General features: G+C 39.3%; 2 protein-coding genes across 11 annotated transcripts; both read left to right on the top strand.

Annotated features, from left to right (window-relative positions):
- Window positions 1-2,668: 2,668 nt before the first annotated feature.
- Window positions 2,669-5,223, top strand: LOC117547465. Of its 7 annotated transcripts, none has more exons than XM_034218231.1 (6): window positions 2,669-2,752; window positions 3,526-3,784; window positions 3,924-4,029; window positions 4,126-4,200; window positions 4,417-4,827; window positions 5,005-5,223. In XM_034218231.1, exons 2-6 carry the CDS (start codon window positions 3,716-3,718, stop codon window positions 5,184-5,186), a joined length of 843 nt encoding a protein of 280 aa, XP_034074122.1. In that variant the 5' UTR covers window positions 2,669-2,752; window positions 3,526-3,715; the 3' UTR covers window positions 5,187-5,223. The 7 variants fall into 7 exon arrangements, with proteins under 7 accessions (XP_034074122.1, XP_034074119.1, XP_034074125.1 ...); XM_034218228.1 differs by having other exon boundaries at window positions 3,915-4,029; XM_034218234.1 differs by having other exon boundaries at window positions 2,670-2,752; window positions 4,432-4,827.
- Window positions 5,224-5,229: 6 nt separating this feature from the next.
- Window positions 5,230-10,373, top strand: LOC117547463 (protein SHORT ROOT IN SALT MEDIUM 1-like). 4 transcript variants are annotated; one of them, XM_034218226.1, is made up of 13 exons: window positions 5,230-5,453; window positions 5,533-5,711; window positions 6,305-6,393; window positions 6,476-6,711; window positions 6,928-7,042; window positions 7,443-7,556; window positions 7,637-7,728; window positions 8,154-8,271; window positions 8,369-8,470; window positions 8,554-8,727; window positions 9,203-9,379; window positions 9,609-9,778; window positions 9,875-10,373. In XM_034218226.1, the coding sequence occupies exons 6-13, from the start codon at window positions 7,544-7,546 to the stop codon at window positions 10,343-10,345; spliced, it is 1,317 nt and encodes a 438-aa protein (XP_034074117.1). In that variant the 5' UTR covers window positions 5,230-5,453; window positions 5,533-5,711; window positions 6,305-6,393; window positions 6,476-6,711; window positions 6,928-7,042; window positions 7,443-7,543; the 3' UTR covers window positions 10,346-10,373. The 4 variants fall into 4 exon arrangements, with proteins under 4 accessions (XP_034074117.1, XP_034074115.1, XP_034074116.1 ...); XM_034218224.1 differs by having other exon boundaries at window positions 6,300-6,393; XM_034218225.1 differs by having other exon boundaries at window positions 6,300-6,393; window positions 9,609-9,788; window positions 9,885-10,373.
- Window positions 10,374-13,577: the final 3,204 nt, after the last annotated feature.

Below are 13,577 nucleotides of genomic sequence, written 5' to 3'. Positions count from 1 at the left end.
CGTCCCTTGTCAGAGGCTATTAGAATGTCATTTGTGACTTTAACCAGAGCTGTCTCTGTGCTATGATGTGTTCTAAAGCCAGACTGAATCTTCAAATAAATCATTGTTTTTTTAAGTAATCACACAGCTGTTTTGCGACCGCTTTCTCAAGAATTTTTGAGAGGAACGGAAGATTAGAAATAGGTCTATAATTGGCTAAAACCTCTGGATCGAGGTTGTGCTTTTTAAGAAGCAGTTTTATCACTGCTACTTTGAATGATTGTGGAACATAGCCTGATAATAAAGACATATTCATAATATTTAATAAATAAGTGCTAATTAATGGAAAAACTTCCTTCAACAGCTTAGTTGGAATTGGGTCTAACATACACGTTGATGGTTTAGAAGAGAGAATCATTGCATTTAATTGTTCAAGGTTTATGGCTGAAAAGCATTCTTGTTTACTATCTAGTGTAATATTAGAACTTACGTTTCCGGGAGCTGTTGATAACACTATACTGGTCAAAGGCAAGAGGTCATTAATTTTGTTTCTAAGAGTAACAATTGTATCGTTAAAAAAGCACATAAAATCATTACTACCGAGTGCTATGGGAATAGAAGGCTCAATCGAGCTGTGGCTCTCTGTCAGCCTCGCTACAGTGCTGAAAAGAAATCTTGCATTATTCTTATTCTCATCTATTAATGAAGAGTAGTAGGCTGCTCTCGCTTTACGCAGTGCTTTCTTATATTCATTGAGAGTAATATGCCAAATTAAACGAGATTCTTCAAGTTTAGTGGAGCGCCATATCCTTTCAAGTTGTTTCGACTTTTGCGGGTTTCGGCATTATGCCATGGAGCTAATCTATGTTGTTTTATTTTCTTCTTTTTCAAAGGAGCAACATAATAAAATATCTCTAAGTTACAAGGATGACCTTATTTTATCAACCTCAAACAGAAGCCGTTTGTTCTACAGTATTATCCCACTTAACGCTTAACACTTGTCTATTTCGTTTTAACCTTTATATATACAATCTATGATTTTAACTTGGAGGCTACGATTAGCATCGTTAGCACCGATGTAGCTACCACTCCCTTACATGCTAACCAAGCCTTACCATCATTAACACATAAATAAAGCACTCGAATTTCACTTACCGCATTCATGCACCGTCTGTTTTAACCGCAGAGCGAGTCACAATAGTCCGATATATAAGCATGAAGAACAAACAACCACGGCCGGCTTCAAGTTGTGTTTCCTGGATGAACTGAGCAGGCAGAGTCCCTGTAGCTAGCTTCACGGAGCAGGTAGCAGAGAGACAAGAAGCTAGCAGCAGCAGTCACTTGACATAGCCGTCACTCAATGTGACCACGCCCTAATTTATGCACAAACTTTAAGACCTAATATAAATAAAAGGGTCGCGTTAGAAAACAATTCACTCACAGATTCATAATCATGAAGGTGGAATCTAACTATATCGATAATAAAATGTATGGAGCCAGGGGTAGAAACATGTTTTTTTCTGCTGTAAAATTGGGCATTTTAACATGGGGGTCTATGGAAATTGCTCCTTTCTGCAGCCATCGCCTATCGGCCAATATATGAACTGCAGTGTGTGGGACTTCCGTATTGGCGTCCCGGCTCTTCCCCAGAGTTTGCCGCTTGTGTAAATCTCTCCGGTAGTCCACCAGCAGATGAAAAACACCCACCTCTTCCAAGGGAACCATGCGGCAGAGTTTCCGTTAAAGTTTAAATTTTCCGGACAAAATTATAAAAGTGCCTATCAGAGGTCTTCTTTGTTATGTATTGAGCTTTAAAACAAATTGATAACGACTATATTATAATAATAATAATAATAATAATAATAATAATAATAATAATAATAATAAAAGGAGTAAAATCCTAACGAAAACTACACTGGTAAAATATGCGTGTAGAAAACGGCTTATGCCACAATATGATAGCAACTAGTAGTCAAGATAGTCTGATTAGCTTTGGTTGCTATGCTAACATCACCTGTAGAATGCCAGAGAAACGTTCATAACAGCGTTGTGATGCCAAACAGCATCAATTCAGACTGACACACATTCACTGATGGGGATGGGTGATGGGGGATATGTATCAGCTGCTTGTGTGACAGTCCGACAGTGAATACTTTCAGCGGCCGCTGCCACGAGTTAACAGTAGAATAAACTCCGGTGGACGAGCAGTGCTCGGTAAATGCAGCTGAAACACATTAATAAACAATGCACCACGGCACTCTGGAGAAAAGTACAAGGTTGGAGAAGTAGTTATTTAATTTAATCTGGTTTCTTATGATTAAAAACAACCCAACGCAGTCCTCTATTGATGTTGTTGTGAGCGGTGTTGTGGAGAAAATCAGCGACGTAAAACGCTGTGTGGGTCATAAGAAGGCACGTAACGGTTACGTCATGATGCAAACGATGACGCAATGATTCACCTTTGAACCCAGCCTGTCCTCCTACAAAAAACGACCAAATAGGTCGATTGTTTTCCGACCCAAATACGACCCATAGCCACGTTTTAAAGTGTAGCACCTCTAGTGGTCGTGTAAGAAACAACATGCTCCCGTCTATTCATTTCTTGCAGCAGTTTATTACGACCTATTGTCATGTATTAAATTTAGCAACTCCTGGCGGATCGTAATCCCGTGAACTTTAACCTTGGGCATCAATAAAAGTGCGACGAGTGGAAGAAGAAGAAGAAGAAGAAGAAGAAGAAGAATTGTTAAAGAGCGTCACAGCTGTACAAGTGGTAAATCTGATTTCTGTATTTCATTTGATTTGTTTACGCTTTTAATTAATCCTGTCGTTTGTCTACAAATCATGTTTAACCACGATATTTCAGTTTTACGTTTTAGGGCTGGCCCGTGGCATAGGCAGTATATGCGAATGCTTGTTGTTAGCAATAGCATGGTTGCAAAGGTTAGCACTTAGCTTAGGTACAGATGCGCTAACGGATATGTATTGCAATATAAGAAGGTTCTTCTGCAACAAGTTGGAGGGAGAGTTTTCTCCTTCGCACAAAAGCAGCTAAAATCTTGCCTAAAAACAAAACCCTTTGTAGCACGTGACATAAAACATAACAATGGCAAAAGTATGTATATTCAGCCAGACCAGGACATGATATGACCTTAAACAATGCGAAAGGAAATGGCATTTTAATAATAATAATAATAATAATAATAGACATTTACATGGCGCTTTTCATAATGCACACACTTTTTTTTCTTCTAAATGTCACCTAACATGTTGCATTAATGATAGTTAAGGTAAGTTCAACACTGTAATATAATCAGGTCATAGTAGTTTTACTACTTTAAACATTCGCTAATTCAACTTAAGTTTTGTGAAGCCATCACATCTAGTTAAAAAGAGAAATATATTTCCCTGTAATTACTGATTTACCTGGGACTTGATTGACATTGGTGCCTGTAGTTTTATTTAGACAAATGTTTATTTATGAAACAACAATTAAAAGACATGGTAGCACAACTAATCTGAGTTAATCTGTTTGTTATTTTTCAGGTCATCCATCAATTCAATTATTTGAAATAGCCTATTATCATAAAAAAATCAACGGTTCTTTTCAGAGCCATATTCTTCTTCCTACTCTCTTTCACCCCTCTCATTTTCTTGTCTTTTGTTTTGTTTTTCTCCCTCGCTGTATGTCAGTTCATCCTTTGTTTGTTGTTGCCCTTTTTACCCTCACTTAAAAATGGCATCCAAGCAACTGAATGAATGGCTAGAGGTGGGGAAAGCCCTCTCAGATGAGTTGGCAAATAAGGCAAGTACAACATTATCCAAATATGTATTATAACATTTACTCAAATGATAAAAGACACACACATTACAAAGATTTGTGTGCAACAATTAAGGGATATATCTAATCTCTTTTATATATTAATATACCAAAGAAACCGAAGAAACCGAAGAAACCAAAGAAAATAACGCAAGGATCAAATATGTCCTGGAGGAAGAGGGACCTGGATGGGAACATTCTACCCCAACATTGGAATAAGAATCGATCTGGTCTGTACAATATCATCTAGTTCTAGTGTTTCATTAAGTTTTAATGTCGTTGGTCTTCAATAATGTTTCCTATATCATCGTACTTTGTTTATGCAGTTAAACCTTCCAGCTCTCTGGAGTCCCCAGAGGTCGAGGAGACACATGAGATTCCTCTACAGGTCCCAAGTCTTGGTATGCACAATGAATTCTTAAATTATCCTTCAACTTGAAATGTAGCTAATTGTTTATAGTATGTAATAGCTATGTTCATGATACATTTTAAAGTGAAAAGCCATCAACAAGTCCTCCAACTAATACGACCAAATAGGTCGATTGTTTTCCGACCCAAATATGTATAAGTATGGAATATCTTTTTTTAATTAAACTAAATTCCATGATTTGTTTTATATTTTGTTATTTTAGATCAACATCTTCTCACACTGAGAAACCTGTTGGGTTCTCTCACTGTCCCTGCATCATCAGAAGAAACACCCACTGTAACAACATGGACCCAAAGACAGTTGAAACGTGAACAAAAATTCAGAGCTGCAATGCCAGAGCTCCTTAATTTGAAATTGGCTGCAGAGATTGTCACTAAACGTTCCTGTCTCCAATGCAAAACTGCTGATGCTGTGGTCCGGTGCTTGGACTGTGTTCCACCAGGAACTCCCTTTCTTTGTCCGGCATGTGACCCAATTATCCATGGCAAAAATGTCTTCCATGACAGGGAAGCCATGATTGATGGGTTTTACAGACCTATTCCTCCCACATCCTTAGTGGTTGTGGATGAAAGTGGCCAATATGGACTCTGTGAACAAGGTGGGTTCAAATAGTTTATTACATATTCCCTTACCATGGTTTCCTAATGTGCACTACATATACAGCGGCATCATTTTCACCATGTCGGAAGTTTGCTTTAACTATTCAAATGTCTCAATTTGTATTGACTACATGTCCTAACATGCATATGAATCTCTGAAATTGTCTTTGCTGCAGTGTGTCTGCTTCCAATTCCTCCACCATCCCAAATCTGCTTCTGTGGTCCAAGCCAAGATTTCACCATCATCCCAGGAAAGCAGACCGTGTTGGTGACTATCAATGGTTTGTTGCCACCAGAAGACGATGTGGTCAAGCAAAAATACAGGATTACTATTATACTTTTGTCCTGCGTTGCATAGATACCTGTCAAATTGCACATTTATATTTTTTCTCAGGTCCATAACGTTTGCCTGCCTTCTGTGTGCTGTCCAACTTGTTCCACCAAATGGTCCCCGAGCATAGGTGACTTGCTTGGATACAAATACTGGCCAGCAACCGACAGCTGCAAAATTATTTTTAAGTTTGATGTGTTCACATCATTCGAGCAAATGAAATTGGCCAGCCCAGCATTATCCCAGCAAGTATTTATAAAAATGCTTGAACATCGATCGTTTTCCACAGGAAGGGTAAGAATAAAATGTGGTTTTCAAGATTTTTGAATACCAAACTTTGAATTAACAAAATGAATACCATTCTTGTTTCCAGACAGGCAGAATCTGTAGCGATACCTTCCACAGAGTCTTTCGGGAGTTTGCCTTCTGTAATTACAGACAAGAAGATCTGTGCCTGGTGGAGCCCTTTAAATGCCCAGCATGCACACCTGACATGCTGGCTATTGCTGTAGATGGCAAGAGAAAGCATTATCGCTTCAAGAAGTCCAGAGGGTCAGTGAAATCATATTCTCATTTTAGTTGTTGTTTTATTGACTAAGCTGAATGTCTTTGCTGAAATGTTTAACTTTCCCCAACTTTCCAATTTTTTAATTTATTTTTATTTTCCAAAGTTTGTAGACCATCAGAAAACAATAGTTGGTTTGTAATTACACATAATTATATCAATCCAATTCATAAACATTATTGTATATGACGCCTGTAAAGTTAGCTCAACTTTAAAATGTTAAATGGTTGACGTTAGTTGGATATGTTGGAGCTAAGAACCAGCTTTGGATATAATCGCTTCATGATAAATGTATTAAATTGTCCAGGAACCTTTTTCTCTGCCTTCCTCTGCCCTATTCCATGCCCAGCAATATAAAGGATGTACTTTTATTTGTACCTTTCTACAAGAAGTCAGTAAACTTTTCACTAATGTTAAATAATGGTGACAAAAGGCTTTACACAAAATTACAGATCAAATTCACAAAGGCCTTTTCCACATTTATGAAAAATTTATAGCAAAAGCAAATAGAGGACATAATCAAACTTATGTATGTATGATAATGTTGCTTACAATTTATTTCTCGAATTTCGCAGGACAGATGAACCGTCTCTATTTGATGGACTGTTCATTGCCCAGGACAGTAAAGTGTCTGCCTTTGTCGACAAAATCAGGAGCCAGATGACGATTGTAAGAATCTATTCAACCCACTAACCCTTTTATTTATTTTACTTAGCACAGGGTTAAATGTAACAGATTGTGTCTATTTCAGAAAAGTGGTCGTGATGTTTGTGGACCGGCAACATTCACAGCTTGCAGAGAAACCTCACACAAGTCCAGGGCCAAGGTGGACGAGGAAGGCCTGCAAATAGCTGTGTGCAGACATGGCATCTTGCTACAAGGCCTAAATCACTACCGTGGTGAAATATATGCCTACCCAATGTTCCTGCAGAAGGAGCTGGCTGAAGTTGCGAATGCAACATTCTTTTGTATGGATGTTGCCTGCAGGTAGTTATAACTATTGCAAAATGCAAAGTGTTTGTGTGAAACGTGTTATCTATTTAATTCTTGCACATCCAGTAGATGTAAAGCAAAAAAGCATTAATTTGGATAAATGCTGATGTTGGTTACAAGGATTGTACTGGTAATTTTAAGGACCTGATTTATCTTTTTACTATTATGCCATCATGCAACTGGAAAAGCCAATTGATTTTGTCATTACAGGTACTGGCCTTATTTGGAGAAGATGGCAGCAAAGTTGCCAGAGCTCCAACCACTTACAGAGATGAAACCTTTTCTCTCTGTAATGCACGCCAAGGCCCACACAGGCAAATGCGAGGTACAGTATGCAAGTTAAACATTTGTGTGACTAGATTCAAATGTTTTAGAAATTGTAGTGCACATAAGAATATCATGTAGTATATTCTATTCAAGCCTGTGGAATAATTGTAATAGTTACAAATGTTGACAAAATTGTTACAAAACAGACTGTCACAAGGATAGGCTTCCAAAACCCATTATGTTGTTTTAGTAAATATATCCGCACTGTAGAAATAATGAATGAACAGAGCTTCAAATAACTGCAGTTGTGACATTGTAGCTCAAAGCATAATTCAATCTCAGAACATTTTAACTTTCTGAAATTTCTCCTGACACTGATGTTAACTAAAGATGTACAGTACAAGAAATTATAATATTGAACTAAATATCTAGATCTCATTGTTTATGATTCTGAGCAGGTGAAGTGGGGTGGCAGAAGCCAGGAAGGTGCTGGAAATACTGTTAGGAAGTGGAACAGGTTAACAGCTTCCTCTCAAGGGCAGCTCTGACAACAAAATACATGACCAAATCAGGTTGGTAGAGGAAAACAAATTGTTTTAAGCAGTGTCACATTGTAAAGCTGATGTGAATTCTCATGTTTTTGTGTTTACAGCTAGAGCAGATATGATAACCGTGCTGGCTATGCTATGGAACCACAGGAAGGTGGAGAATCTCCACAAGACACTCTCAAAGAGATTTGTCAAAGTAAGACGTCCATGCTGCATTTCAAAATGTACATTAAGAATATCTGAGTTTCTTGTTGTAGTAATTTAACACCATCCTTGGCTACATGTTGTTGAATAAAATATATTCTGCAATAATTTCATTATGATGGTGCTGCCATAGCACACTGCTCTGCCAAGAGAGTCTCTGTTCTGTTGTTTGTAATTAAGCACTATAGGTTGATTCATCTGAATTTCTGTATAATAATAATCATGTTAATCCTGCTTGATCTTTTAAAAAAAAGAAAAGGGACTCTAAGGTGATACTTGCCAACCTTGAAGAGAAGGTGTTTAGCATTTCATGTTGTTGTCTGGTCAGTTAATGTTCATAAAGGAATTCAGTAAAAAACAACCTTCTCAACCAACTGGAACGCATATTCACTTTCTGCTTTTAAACATTCTAACCAGACTACACAGAGAGCACAAACTGAAGTGGACAATCTTGAGAGTCTCAAGCAAGAGCTGAACATCTCCCTGGAGGACACGGAGCAGTGGGTGTTGGAGGTCAAGCAATGGGCAGCCACTGGTATGTTATATGATCACTGTGGTATAGATTTGGTTCCATATTTCCAAACATTTGGCTTCATGTTTTATGATTATACCTGGTTGTTTCTGTTTTCAAGAGAAACATGGAGGCCAGAGCAGCCAGGAGGAGCTCCAGAGAGAAATAGATGACATTATTTATTCCCTCCGAAGAAAGAAACACGACCTCTATCGACAAAATGGTATTTATTATTACGTTATCTAGAAACAATATTTGTTTCTTGTTGTTGTTATTGTTAGTATTATTATTATTTTTACTTTACAGACAGCAACCAAACAAGGCAACGCAAACGGAGAAGACTGACAGAGCTCAAGAATAAACTCAGAGAGAGGATACTGCAGTACAACACCATTGATACCTGTACAGAGACAATTGACACAGAAGCAGCATGCAGTCTGTCTGAGGATGTCATTCTGCCCTGGGAAGCGCAAGGAGATGGTAAGAAACAACTTGTTTTTGTTTGCCCTAGATATTCCATAAATTCAGTTGTAGTACTAGAATACAATCACCAATGTAACACAGAGCTGTCAACATAGGTGTCACAAATCATCATGATCACAACAAAGCATTTTGAAATAATTATATTGAAAGGTCTGTATGATGTTTCCCTATCAAGTCTTAATAGTCATGCTATAGTCTCACTGGGACAGGCACATCTATGGAAACAGTAAAACCCTTCCTGACCACCCTGAACTGCATACTAATGTTGAATCTCAAGACATACTGAATGTAATTCTGCCAACATAGACAGAATTGAAAAAATTCAGCAAGCGGCGAGGTTGGACATTTTTTACCAGATTTCAAGGTTTTGGGCAATTTAAGTTAAAAAGATTGAATGCAAACAGATATTATTTGTTTTATTAGCCTTACCATTGTGTTTGTGTTGTCATATTTTGTTTTTTTTCCATTATAGTGGTGAACCTGCGCACAAAGAGGCGACTTTTTGACCAGGTTATGCTGGTCAGGCGTATGGAAGAGGAGAAAGTCATCATTGTGAAGGAGATGACCCAGCATTGTCAAAATCTGAGGCAGGCACTGGACAAACTGGACCACCTCCTTCATCAGACAAAAGACGACATCAGGAACCAAAGTATGTTCCACAAATACCGATTTATAACATTTGCCACTGCCCCTTCTGGTCAGTGTCAAACGTCTGTCACTGAATAGCATCTGTAATGATTGCATTTTTTCTGAATCACAAATCTTTTTAGCTAATATACAGCCTCGGAGTTAAACATTAAAATTGCTTATATGGAACCAACATCAATGCTAATTAAAAGTTGCCTTACATAGACTGTCATTTTGTCTTTTTATTTTAGTTTCTCCAAGCGATATAACAGAAGAGGGATACAGGGGACTGCACTGCTGTCTTTTACACCATCAATATCTTCTGGAGCAGAAACTGAGCAGAGTCACCAGCACCTACAGCTGTATTGGCACGGACTCGTCTTTTCTCATGATGGAGGAAGACATTGAAGACGGTGATGAGGACAACGAACATGACGGTGATGAGGACAACAAACAGGAAGGTGATGAGGACAACGAACAGGACGGTGATGAGGATAACAAACACGACGGTGATGAGGACAACGAACAGGACGGTGATGAGGACAACGAACAGGACGGTGATGAGGACAACGAACACGACGGTGATGAGGACAACAAACAGGAAGGTGATGAGGACAACGAACAGGACGGTGATGAGGATAACAAACACGACGGTGATGAGGATAACAAACAGGAAGGTGATGAGGACAACGAACAGGACGGTGATGAGGATAACAAACAGGAAGGTGATGAGGACAACGAACAGGACGGTGATGAGGACAACGAACACGACGGTGATGAGGACAACAAACAGGAAGGTGATGAGGACAACGAACAGGACGGTGATGAGGATAACAAACACGACGGTGATGAGGATAACAAACAGGAAGGTGATGAGGACAACAAACAGGACGGTGATGAGGACAACGAACACGACGGTGATGAGGACAACAAACAGGACAACGAACAGGACTTAACAAGTCTATTGTATTGTGTTGTATGCATGTGAACGTATTAAAACGAGTATTACGATTTAATGGCTTGTTTATTACCTTTTTTTTGTATTATCCTGCTTTGCATTTACTATGTCTGGTATTCAACTAAATGCCATTAGCAGTTATCAGTCAGCTTCGGATCCGAGTTACCTCGAGGGCCGGAGGTTCCCCACCCCTGGTATAAGGTTTTGGTGATTACCCTTATTATCATGATCTGTTTAATTAACCAATGCTTACATCCAAAGAATGTGTCTAGACTTTACTCCTACAGACACACACTAACAATACAAATGGACCTAAGTAATACACTCACCGGCCACTTAATTAGGTACACCTTGCTAGGATGGGTTGGACCCCCATCTGCTTTCAGAACTGCATTAAGTCTTCATTGCATAGATTACACAAGGTAGGCTACTGGAAACATTCCTCAGAGATTTTGCTCAATATTGACCTGATCGCATCACGCAGTTGCTGCAGATTTGTCAGCTGCACATCCATGACGCAAATCTCTGGTTCCACCATATCCCAATGGTGCTCTGTAGGATTTGGATCTGGTGACTGGAGGCCATTTGAGTAAAAGTCATTGTCATGTTCAAAACCAGTTGGAGAATATTTGAGCTTTGTGACACGGTGAGTTATCCTGCTGGAAGTAGCCATCAGAAGATTGGTACACTGTTGTCATAAAGGCATGGACATGGTCAGCACAACCCGGTATCAAGGCAAGACGTGAACATGTGACGATTTACCATGCTGGGAGACGTGAAGATGTCACGATGTTGTCCCTTCAAACGTGACAATTACACAGTATTGTTAACATGGCCCAACCAGTGGAGATATACCCGGAAATGCCAAGCAAATGCTACCCCGACGGTCGGTTGTTATTATTATCAATATTAATAAAATAATGATTTAATTTGTAATAGTCACACTCGATTTCGCCGATTTTCTTGATTTGCTGGTCGACACCTCTTTTAGCAGAAACAAAGGCTACATTAATTTATTAAATCGATGTTAATCTGTGGATGTGGAATTAACGGACGTGACGTTGTGCGTTTGTGTTACCAGGCAACAGCTTCGGTTCATGTTAATTTACAAACTCTTCAACTCGAACAGTAGTCATATTTAAAAACATTTTATATGGCCTCACGAAATACTTTAATGTAAATTTAAATGTGAAGGAATGTGTGTGTATAACAAAATACATCTGTCAAAAACAATACCGGAAACAGACCTCAGCTCGGTGATTCGATGGTTTAGCCGCAATGCACGTTGGGAAATGGTGTTTATGCAATGTGAAATCCGAAAACATTAAAATAATACTTTATTCTGAGTGTGCTTGCTTTTCTCTTTGAAAGTCATCACATAACGGCATTGTAATACACGGTTCGGCTGCATTAAATATTACATATCTGCCGTAGTTCTCTATTTATAGAGCCCTGATGAGAAGACTTCTAGACAAACAGGAGAACTGCTGCCAAAACTGAAAACGTGAAGTGGATCATACATATATCAGCAATTAAACAACATCTTAGATTTATTTTCACACAATACGTCTCCTTGCAGTATCAACACTAATTCGGCTGACTTTTATATTTGATCCAATTGGTAGATAGGCTGTATTTACACCATAACGGTGCACAGCTGATAGAAAGGGACACCTAGTGGTTAAACCACGTTATTGAATTTTATTATTATTATTATTAAACAGAATAAGAGACCTGACAGGTGATGGTCAGACGTTGACCTGGCTGCACAGTCACAGAGGCTGTGTCAACTGTTCACACTTCACACCTGTACAAATAAAAAAAATGTTATATGACAGATTATCCTGTTAAACAGCAGTATAATAAGTGTTGACTCACTTCCAGCTGCCAGCAGCAGCAGCAGCAGCAGCAGCAGCAGCAGCAGCAGCAGAGAACATGATGATGATGATGATGATGACTCTGAGAAGACGTGAGCTCCTGATCTCCTTTAATTTCCACTGACAGTCTCATGTGAAGGCCTTATAACTGTATCACAATGGATATTACTGAGTTTGCATAGAACCAAACACATTGCATATGAATATGAGTCGGACTGGAGATAGAAAATGGAGCTTGTTATTGTTACTTTTACAAGAATACAATCACCTGTGTTTAAAGAGTCGAGAATCAACTTTGTGTACTTTATTTTTGCAAAAACAGATAATTAACATCTGGAGCTCTTTTAATGTCCTTTTTGATTATTGTTACCCCAGGTCTTGTCAAAACCTTTATTCCATATTCAATATCCATTACTTAACAAAACAGCACACCTGAAATGTATATTTAAATACTTTATTAAGGGCAGTGAATTAATTGTTTCTGTATGTTTTTCAAATCAGTGTTATAAGTGTCATAGACACATAATTACATTGCTATTATTATCCTTAAAATATATGTAAAACAAAACCACTTATGATCTTTTTATTTGAGTGGTTTACTAATGACAGTTAATTCAGTTTTTGCTATTGATGGTTTCATTTTTGTGAAAAATAATACAATTCAATAACGTGCTTTAACCACTAGGTGTCCCTTTCTATCAGAAAAATAAATCTAAGATCATTAATGTGTTGCTTAAAATAATACTTCTGCATGCACCCCCTGGCCAACTTGTGGCCCCACGCAAAGTTATATGATGAGGCCCTGTGTGTAGCGAACGTCGACTCTGCACACTGAGCTCTGATTGGTCACCAGGCGGTGCTTTCACTGAGTTGATCTATTATCCTGGAACCTTTCATATGGTGTGTGTGTGTGAGAGCGTTTCATATGTATATATTGTTGGCGAAATATTTTCAAGGCCAATAACTTTGAGCCAGTTGATCAGTTTTGTCCTGACTGAGCGCAGGCACCTGTATCCTTGGCTTTTTTTTTGGAGAGAGGAGGAGTCAGGCCGGAGGAGAGAGGAGGAGTCAGGCCGGAGGAGAGAGGAGGAGTCAGGCCGGAGGAGAGAGCAGGAGTCAGGCCGGAGGAGAGAGCAGGAGTCAGGCCGGAGGAGAGAGCAGGAGTCAGGCCGGAGGAGAGAGGAGGAGTCAGGCCGGAGGAGAGAGCAGGAGTCAGGCCGGAGGAGAGAGCAGGAGTCAGGCCGGGGGAGAGAGCAGGAGTCAGGCCGGAGGAGAGAGCAGGAGTCAGGCTGGAGGAGAGAGCAGGAGTCAGGCCGGAGGAGAGAGCAGGAGTCAGGCCGGGGGAGAGAGCAGGAGTCAGGCCGGAGGAGAGAGCAGGAGTCAGG

Source organism: Gymnodraco acuticeps, unplaced genomic scaffold, assembly GCF_902827175.1.
Source record: "Gymnodraco acuticeps unplaced genomic scaffold, fGymAcu1.1, whole genome shotgun sequence".
Lineage (NCBI taxonomy): Eukaryota > Metazoa > Chordata > Actinopteri > Perciformes > Bathydraconidae > Gymnodraco > Gymnodraco acuticeps.
Note: the sequence above shows the minus strand (reverse complement) of the source record. Positions and strands in the feature narration are given on the sequence as shown.